The 10,165-nt window shown below is 37.0% G+C and overlaps 1 protein-coding gene across 2 annotated transcripts in view; it reads right to left on the bottom strand.

Moving 5' to 3' along the window:
- Nucleotides 1–2,112: 2,112 nt before the first annotated feature.
- Nucleotides 2,113–10,165, bottom strand: part of Rif1 (replication timing regulatory factor 1) — a 52,115-nt gene continuing 44,062 nt past the window's right edge. For both annotated transcript variants that reach the window (XM_026778382.1, XM_026778379.1), the window contains exons 31-36: nt 9,494–9,640; nt 9,154–9,231; nt 8,946–9,064; nt 7,072–7,225; nt 5,111–5,219; nt 2,113–4,810 (exon numbers count right to left, since the gene is read on the bottom strand). In XM_026778382.1, coding sequence (XP_026634183.1) covers nt 4,599–4,810; nt 5,111–5,219; nt 7,072–7,225; nt 8,946–9,064; nt 9,154–9,231; nt 9,494–9,640 — 819 coding nt within the window. In that variant the 3' untranslated portion in view covers nt 2,113–4,598. The remainder of the gene's footprint in view (nt 4,811–5,110; nt 5,220–7,071; nt 7,226–8,945; nt 9,065–9,153; nt 9,232–9,493; nt 9,641–10,165) is intronic.

Below are 10,165 nucleotides of genomic sequence, written 5' to 3'. Positions count from 1 at the left end.
TCTGTGGCTTTGGAGCCTGTCCTGGAACTAGCTCTTGTAGACCAGGCTGGTCTCGAACTCACAGAGATCCACCTGCCTCTGCCTCCAGAGTGCTGGGATTAAAGGCGTGCGCCACCATCGCCCGGCTTAACGTTAGTTTTATACTCAGTTACAAACCAGCAAAGAACATTTCTGCTACAACTGAAGCATAAAAGTTGCATGGAAGAGGTTGTTCTTTTCGACATCAGCGGTTTAAAATATTGCCTGAATTTTCAAATCACATAAAGGGTCCATATTCCACACTGGAGGTACTTTCCAGGAACATGAGCATTGAACAGGTTATGTCTGTTTTTACTTAAAGATTTAGTATACACAGGAAAAAAGGTTATAACAAAACTATAACATTATCATCTATACCAAGAACTCACACAGATATTGTTAAAGGCATATTTACAAAGTAACTGCAGATCTTAAATTTATGGATACTCTCAAAGAGCAATATATAAAAAGCCAGGTACATAACAGACATAACCATTAACTAAATGACCATAAACCACCCATCAATGGGCATGCATGTAATCAAAACACTGAAGCAAGTTTGAGACTAACTGATCTACATACTAAGTTCCAGGCCCGCCTGAACTAGTTTTGGTAATGTCTCAGGGCTTGCTTCTACCTCCAGCCAAGATTCACACCCCAATAATGTCCACTGATGTGGGAGTCCCCTCTGTGTGTTGCTTGTATTGGTTAATGAATAAAACTGCCTTGGTCTGACAGGGCAAAACTTAGGTAGGTAGGTGGAGAAGACAGAACTGAATTTTGGAAGGAAGGAAGAGTCAGAGAGACGCCATGGATCTGAGGCCAGAGATTAAGACGTGCTGAATTTTACCCAGTAAGCCACTGCCGCATGGCAATATACAGAATAGAAATGGGTTAAATTAAGATGTTAACCAATAAGAAACTAGAGCTAATGGGCCAAGCAGTGATTTGATTAATAGAGTTTACTGTGTGGTTATTTCAGGGCTACTGGGCGGCCAGGACAAACAAGTGGGCCCTCCTGCAAACAGTCCACAATTGCTGTTCTATAACCTGCTGACTTAGCTGACAATCATTTCACCATCTGTGCCTGGCAATGCTCAAGCATGCATGGGCATCCCATTTATGTCAGTTCTCCAGTTCTATCCTGGGCAGTCCTAGATGCTTGTTATTGTCATGCCCAAGGTTCCAGTCTTCCTTTATGCTGTCTATCCAGCATTTTTTGGGCCTTCCTCATGGCCTTAATCCTGTGCACTCTTCCAATCTGTGCTATCTTGCTATCGTTCACTGCCGCACTTGGTTCTGAAATCAACCTCAACAATGCAATGAAACCCGAGCCTTAGTCAAAAGCTGAAAGCGAAGCCAGTGAGAGTGTTTTAAAGTATTCCACTGACTTCAAAGCCAGCATTTCATTTACTTTAAACCAAACAAAATTTTTACTTTTCATTTTATTTCAATTTCATTTACTTTTCATTTACTTTAACCCAAACACAACCCTCCAATTAATGTTTCCAAAACATAACATTAATTAATTTTCTACTTTCCCCTTGTTTTAAGACAGGTTCTTCTGTAGACTGATCAGACGAGACTTGGCACGAAGCAATCATCTGCCTCAGCCTCCCAAGTATTGCAATTACACGAGCCACATGTTCAGGATCCAATTATTAACATTTTAAATTATTGACATTCCAATGACCCTTAAATATGTAAGTGGATTTCCAGCTACATTCAAGTTCCATTGAAAAAAGAATCCAAAAAAAGAAAAAATCCAAAAAGGTATTGTCATTTGGGCTGGAGAGATGGCTCAGTGGTTAAGAGCATTGCCTGCTCTTCCAAAGGTCCTGAGTTCAATTCCCAGCAACCACATGGTGGCTCACAACCATCTGTAATGAGGTCTGGTGCCCTCTTCTGGCCTGCGGACATACACACGGACAGAATATTGTATACATAATTAATAAATAAAAAAAAGGTATTGTCATTTAACAACTACTTTTAAACTTTAGATTTAAATCCTATTTTTAAACTGTTATTAATCTGATGAATTGGACTCATAACCCAGTATTTGAAATACAAAGAAAGACCCTGCAGTGATGAGATTAATTTATTGAAACAGAGCAACACCTTCAATAATAAACTCAGTCCGAACATCAAAATCCACTATGTTCAGAAATGAAAAATGACTTTGCACACCACTAGCTTCTCTTTAAAAAATAGATTTAAAAGGCTCAGTAGTTAACATGGATTTGGTTCCGAGCACCCACAGGGTAGCTTATACCTACATAACTTTGGTTTTCCCAGGGATCGGATGCCTTCGTTTGACCATCATGAGCACCAAGCACACACATGGTACACATATACACATACAGGCAAAACATTCATGCACAGAAAATATTAAATTTTTTAAATTACTTTTATTTGTATGTGTATGTGTGGGTCCTACCACATGTGTTTGTGGAAAGCACTGCATCTTCTGGGCCATCTAACCAGCTACAGACTTGTTTCAATACATACAACAATCAGGGCATCACACTGGAATGTCAGTATGTCACTTTTTTTATTAACCATTAAAAAAAAAAAACTGAAGGCTTCCATGTAAAAGTGAAACAATACATTGGAGTCGAATTCAGAATAATACCTTTTGTCTAGTTTAGGAATTAATGTGGAAATTTGCCCAAAAAAGTTAAGCCAAGAATACTGAAATAAACTGAATCAACCTTATTTTTTCTATAAACTGAACTAAGTATCAACTAGTATTTTAAAACACAATCTCACTGATCATCTGTGCTTTAAGTAAATCATCATTCTGGTCACATTCCTGGTATTCTTTGAGCTCCCCAAGAACTCTGCTGTGCCTACACGTGAGTAGACAAGAGTTAAGGAATGCGGTTGTGAAATGAGCACTCCACCCACCCCACATACTCTCCTGGCTAATCAATCCTGCTCACTGAACATTCATCCACACCTCTTAATACTTAAATATAACGACCGACAATGCAATCCACCATTATCAATGTTTTTAAAAGACAGTCTTTTCCTCATTAGTTATTGACTTAGGTCCTTAGAGTCCAACAGAAAAATATCTAATTATTTATGATAATGAAAAATGTTACCAATTTTATTTACTAGGTCTCTGCTGGAAATAAAAGGAAACCTTAAACAACAAAAGGAACTGGCTTTACAACTGCAATGTCCAAGCAGCAGTTAAACTAAGTTTGAAACTAAGATCATCCACTGATTTTATTCAAAAAACAAGCAAAACATAAAATACAGCCAGGTGTGGTAGCAAACACCTGCAACCCCAAAACTCTGGAAGCAGAGGCAGAAGGATCATAGAAGTTCAAGGCTAATCTGGGCTACACAGAGAAACCATATCTCCATAAACAAACAAAAACAAAAAACCCAGGTGAAACGAATACGTGAAGCCAGGCACTAACTATTTGGTAAGATTTACCAACAGTTTAATTATATATCCTATTTTTTTAAGCCAGACAAAACATATATAAATAAAAAATAAAGGGCAGATTCAAATTTAGTTTTCAGCGTATGTGATAAAACCAGGTTATGTCTATAGAGGTTTTATAGTACAACCTACAATGAAAATATCCAGGCTAACTCTCCATTAAGAAGAAACATATGAGGCACATTTTCTAGTGGCTGGGATCCTCTTCCAAACCAAAAGAAAAAAAAGAAAAAAAAGGTAGCGGCATGTAGTATTTTCTGGTTCTGATAATTTTAATTATTCTGGACACTTTAGAAAATAAACTCATGTTTTAACTAAATACAAAACTATCTGTTGCTTTATTTGTAGATACAGACGCCTACAAATATCAACAGTAAGTCATGAAGTACTTTTACTATCCAAATGGATATTTTGATATTAACTATATACAAATGTTTCTATTAAACAAAAAATGGTATTCACAAGAAGCTGCAGAAACTCATGCAATTAATGAAGGCTGAACTTTATAAATTAAAAAAAGTCTTCTATACATAATGTACAAACAGTCATGCATTTAAGAATACTATACCTCATAAGAGCACATTTTCATAAGCAAATGCTGTTGCTATTTGTCAATACCAAATGAATGGAATGTTAGTAAAAGAAGCATTGTTATTTTAACTACCAACAAGTTGAAAGGGTATTTCTTCAAGTAGTCTACATTATCTACACGTCTGAAGGAAATGCTCCCTTCTGTTTCAGCAGACACAACAAATATAAATATTTTCGAAAAATATAAACACCTTTCAGTTCAATAAAGTGTAAATAAAACTTTTCTTACTTAAAATATCTGTATTATGAGCTACACCAAAATATGCATGAGTTAAAGTATGAAAAAAAAGTATGTATATCTCATTTGCTTTCAAGTTTCAGTAACATTTCTTAAAAAACTATGTATACTGGCCAAGAAAATACAGTAGGGAGTATCTTTACTAATGAACTTATAAAATTGACCTAATAATTCATTATCTTCAGGATTTGATCTTATCAACTTTGCAAAGTTTCTTTTTAAATGGTGCAGATATTTCTAAAAGCCAAAAAATAAAATCTGGTGGTGAAAAACTTTACAATTCTCTTTAAAATACTAAGAATTTTCATGGGCTGGTGATCTCCAACGTGACTGTAGATTTCTTATTATAGAGTTTGCCATGGTACCGAGTTTCTCATGCATTTCAAATAGCTGGCTTCCAGAGTAACTGTAGAGATCTTCTGAATCCAGTTGAAGAGCAAGAGCACTAATCTGTGCCACAAGATTTTTAGTCAATGGGGTGTCTAAGGTCACAGGATCAACCAAATCTAGAAAAAAAGCAAAACACATTAAATCTATACCAGTTTTTTTTTTTTAAAAAATGATCTGTATCTCCAATCAAATTGAAAAGGAGAGAAAATAGGCTAAGGTATACATTTGCTCAAGAAAACAAGCCAGAAAAGTCTACCTCAGATTGTTATTCTGTATATAACTGAACAAAATTTCAAAGTCCTTATTTACACCTTGACGTTCAAACTTTTTTTTTAATGTAAAGACGTGGAGAAAGTTAAGTTTTTTTCAAGAATGTTTGTTTTCCAAAAGAAACTTATTATACTTGGATAGCATACCTGAGGCAAGTCGTTCTTCATCAGTTGAGAGGGGCTTGCTTTCTACTCCATTTACTGCCCTTTCAGAAAGATCAAAAACTGGTATCTCTTCAAGTCCACGAGATTTCATCTTGATTATACATTAACATCAGTAAAAAAGAGAAATAAAAAACAAAACTAACTTTTAACTGGAATGACATGAAAGCCCCACAGTCCATAATCCATAACCCACCCTACTAACAACACAAAGATAGTATTACAGCAAACATGGTGGAGCAATTCTGTAATCCCAGGACTCTAGAAACAAATGCAGGTGCATCTGTAAGTTAGATGCCAACCAGGGATAAAGTCAGTCTTGACCCAAGTATTTCCTCAAAAAGCACAGAAATTTATAATATATTAATTTTTTAAGAAACAGCAATAATTATTTAAGTTCAGAAATGTAGAAAAAAATAACTACGGCTAAATAATCAGTGGCTATATTTTATTTTCAAAGCTACCGACAATTCACTAGCAGAGCACTGCCCAGCATGAGGTCCTGGTCAAGGGCCAAAACCAGAATGAAACTCTCAAGGTAGTCTCAGGTTCAAACCAGAAGTCCATCAATTGAGGAAAGAGTAAAGAAGATGTGGTATACCCATGAAATACAGATCAGCCATAAAGAGAGTAAGATTCTGACATATTGTAGTAATAATAAACCTAGAAACTGAAGTGCAGATGCACGCACACACACAAATTTATAAAAACTTCCCGAGATTGCAAATTAATCGCATAGTGTCTGGGTTTTGCTTGCTTCTTTATACAATTAACATGGTCAACAAAAATGTTTTTAAGTATCAGAAATACAAAAATCAATTAATTTCAAGAATACAGTACATAGTACATACCCTGAATAGATGTTTGAGAATCTAAACTTTGTACCAAGATAAATATAATATGGATCAGAAGAATTATGAAAGTCATACACGTACTATGTTTTTTTTTTTTTAAAAAAAAAAAAAAAAGGGCTGGAGAGAGGGCTCAGCGGTTAAGAGCATTGCCTGCTCTTCCAAAGGCCCTGAGTTCAATTCCCAGCAACCACATGGTGGCTCACAACCATCTGTAATGAGGTCTGGTGCCCTCTTCTGGCCTGCAGGCATACACACAGACAGAATATTGTATACATAATAAATAAATATTTCTTTTTTTAAAAGCTAGAGCTTGTCATCTCAATTACACACATACAAAAAAAAAGAAAGAAAAAAAAAGAGCCGGTGTGATGGTGAATGCCTTTAATCCCAGCAGAGGGAAGCGGATCTCTGAGTTCAATGGGAACCTGAGTGAGTTGCAGAACAGCCAAAGATATGCAGAGAAAACTTGTCTCAAAAACACAAAACAAAAGACTAATGCATAAATTTGCAGTAGTCTTAGACACATTTGGATTTGAGCACCTACGTCTCAGGAATACTTTAGCCATGGAGCCACCAGTTGGCAAAAATTAAAAAGGAGAAAAGATTTTTGAATAAAAAATCTAGAAAAGTGAGTCTAGGATACAGTACATAAAAACAGAATAAAAAAATAAAGCTCCCACTGAGGCACAGAAAGGGTTTTGAACAATAGTCTAAATGCAAGCTTTTATTACTTTGGTAGAGGTCTTTTTGCTGGGTTCTCTCTCTCGCTCTGTGACCCAGACTGTACTCAGGAAGGGTTGATGCAACTATCTGCTTCCTAGGTACTGAGATTAGAGAAGCACAATACAACTTCCAGATGAATCACTTATTAAAATATGACTCTTGGGCTGGAGAGAGAAGGTCAGCAGTTATGAGCACTGGCTGGTTTTTCAGAGAACATGGGTTTGTTTCTCAGCACCTAGAGGACTGCTCACAAACATCTGTAACTCCAGTTCCAAGGCATCTGGTGCCCTGTTCTGGCCTCTGTAAACACTGCACACATGTGGTACACAGAACACATGTACGCAAAACACTCAAATAACAAGTTTTTACCTGTTGCTCGTGGTATACCCTGAGAGCCTTTTTTACATTAAACACCTTTGGAGAGCGAATAGGGAGAGTTTTTATTTCAGATGCAGTAAGAGTACTCAAATCACCAATTGTTTTTATATTCTTGGCTCTGATAAGTTGTCCTAGACCTCTTGCCCTTTTGAAGAAAAAAAGAGAAAACATAATTATGCTTTTAACTGATATCTGTGAGCACTTCTCCATTTAAACTCAAAGAGTTTATTCATATAGTCCACCTAGCCCACACAAGCTGGGTGAACAAGCATCTGGGGAATTTAAAATGAAACTAGAATCTTAATGTGTACCTGGCTTAATAACTAATGGAAATCCAGTAATTCTCTGTAGTCTACATTTTAGTAACAGCATAGCTGTGTTCTCACTGCTGCACTGGAACAGAGACAGGAATAGCAGGATGGGAAACTCGTTTTTCACACCACAGCTTCCGGTCTATGGCTCAGACATTTCATCAACTGTAAGCTATTTCCATTTAACCTATCCTATCCTAGATCCTTTTTAATGTGACTTCCTTCTATGTACATGTCTGAAACAATTCTTTAGAGGAACATAAGGAATGTCTTAATTAGGAATTATGCCGTGGTTCAGACTAGTAACTTAAAAAATTACCATTTAACAAACAAGTTATGTGTAACAATTCTCTTAAGACTTAGCAGTCTGGGGCTAGAGAATGCTCAGTGGTTAATAGCACTTGCTGCACTTCCAGAGGACCCAGATCAATTTCCAGTATCCACGTGTCAGCTCACTGGAGCAATTCCAGTTCTAACATATATAATACCCTCTTTCAAGTCTCCTATGGTACCAGGATCACATAATATACAGACATACATGCAAGCAAAAAACTCATCGGTAAATTCAAAATGATATGAATTATATTTCTAAGACCCATAACAGGATATAATTGAAGCACAAACAAAAGACATTCTCTACATGACAACTTCCTTAGCTATGCAATGTTTATAGACTAACCTAAGCTTCTACTTTACAATGCTTCTGGCTACTCAGGTTTACAATGGGACAGAACCAGATATGTATACAAAACATGCCAACACCGTGGGAAATACTAAGCACTTATTCCTATTAGGATGCAATGCCTAGTTTTACTTCTATAGCAAAGTGTTGAGAGTAAATGCCAATTAATTCTAAATGTGAGAAGCCAGACCATTAAGACATTAAGTCAGGCCTGGCAATTCAATCCCATGTAACAGCATGGAGGAAGGGGGACATGAGGATCCAAAATTAAAGGACACAGAACTTGTGTGTGAAGCATGGGGTTCATACAGGTAAAGCTCATGAAGGTATTTTATTTTTGTGACCCTCCACATACATAGTCTTTGAAATTTAGTCCTTGTGGGTCAACAATCCACAGGGTCACAAAGTTCTGGCTGACATCAAACTGTGTTCTCCTGTGTAACAGAGGATGCCCATGCCCTTGCCCTTGAAATTCCCTAAGAATTACACAGGTCTCAGATGACCTCAAGCTCATGGACCGTATCGCCAGGAATGCTCTTGAACTGGTCCTAACGTTCCTGCACCAGCACTTCTGGCTTATGTAGTACTCATGTTGAAACCCATACCTTCATTAATGCTAAGCAAGCACTCGCATCAACTGAGCCTCGACCCTAGCCCCAGATTACCCTCATCATTACTGCAAAAAACTAAAATGTCATCCCAAGCAGGCCAATGAACTGGTAATCCACCTGGTTCAGTTTTCCTTAGTAGTTGGACTACATCCTCAAACTGGAAGTCTTAGCAAAACTATGGCACAAAATAAAGTTGAAAAACAAAAACAACAACAAAAATCCCTTCACCTCAGAGTATGAACTATAAACTTGACCACTCACCACATGTTTGATGTAATCTGAGGTAAAATGATGTCGACTGATGCTGCACAGTTCACCAAAGCTGGGTAAACGCTCTCTGTTGTTGGGGATAGCATGGGTTCTTTGGCCATTTCTGTAATCTTAAAATAAATTTCCAAAGTCATTAAGCAGAGGTTACAAGACTGAACATGAAAGTATAAAGTTACATAAAAACTAAAACACTTCTTACTAAACACTTCTTTGAGCTCTTAAATCTAGAGCTCTGTGATCCTGGGGACAGAAATCCTTTGGCTGAAGTGGTATTATGCTAGATAGAAGAAAGTAGAGGGGAAAAAAATTCAGAACCCCAGACAACTAAAATGTTACAACTTAAATTGTACAACTAAAAGCCTCTGTAAATTTTTAGGAAATGAAAATGGAACAGGATAACCTAATGATTTACCTGTGGGATAGCTGACTGGCCTTAAGCCTCTACAGGAAAAGCAATCCATCAAAGCAAAGCAATCTTCAAATACACGTTTTATTTACAGACAGACATACATACATATATTTTAAAGTCCATAGCTTACCTTAGAGTGTGAAGTAGGTGAAGTTTTAGCACTTTTTACTAAGGGAGAGCTATTTGAAGAATGAGGCCTAGCAACAGAGCAGCGTCTATCAATGTCATCTGCCAATCCTGCTTGGTATATTGGATCTGCAAACGAAACACGCCTAACCTGGAAGTACAAGTTTTCATTAAGAAGGCAACATCCTACTTAGTGTGTTGAGTTTTTGCAAAAGCAAAGCAAGACAGTGTTTCTAAGCTTACTTCACTAGAAGCACAGTTGTTCCATCTTTTAGATACTGCTTAAAATTGCAGATCATTCTAATTATACCCTTCACTATCTCTGCAGTGACAGAAGTTAAAAAAAATGTACAATGAACAGAGTGTGATGGTTCAAACCTTTTAATCCCAGCACTCAGGGGGCCTTAAAGGCAGGTAGATTTCTCTGAGTGTGAGGTCAGTCTGGTCTACATAGTGTAGACTTTCAAGTTTCAAGCCAGTTAGGGCTACATACTAAGACCCCGCATTAAAAAAAAAAAAAAAATTCCAGGATTGGTGGTATTCATGTAAACTCAGCAACTGGGAGACTGGGGCAGAAAATCTTCAAAGGGAAGCCAGTCAAAACAAGGGCCAAAGAGACAGTTTAGTGGCTTAAAGTACTGCTGCATAATCATGACATCCAGAGTTCAAATTCAAG

Source organism: Microtus ochrogaster, chromosome 4 (assembly GCF_000317375.1).
Source record: "Microtus ochrogaster isolate Prairie Vole_2 chromosome 4, MicOch1.0, whole genome shotgun sequence".
NCBI classification, from domain to species: domain Eukaryota; kingdom Metazoa; phylum Chordata; class Mammalia; order Rodentia; family Cricetidae; genus Microtus; species Microtus ochrogaster.
The sequence above is the reverse complement of the archived record's forward strand: the minus strand, read 5'-3'. Positions and strand labels throughout refer to the sequence as shown.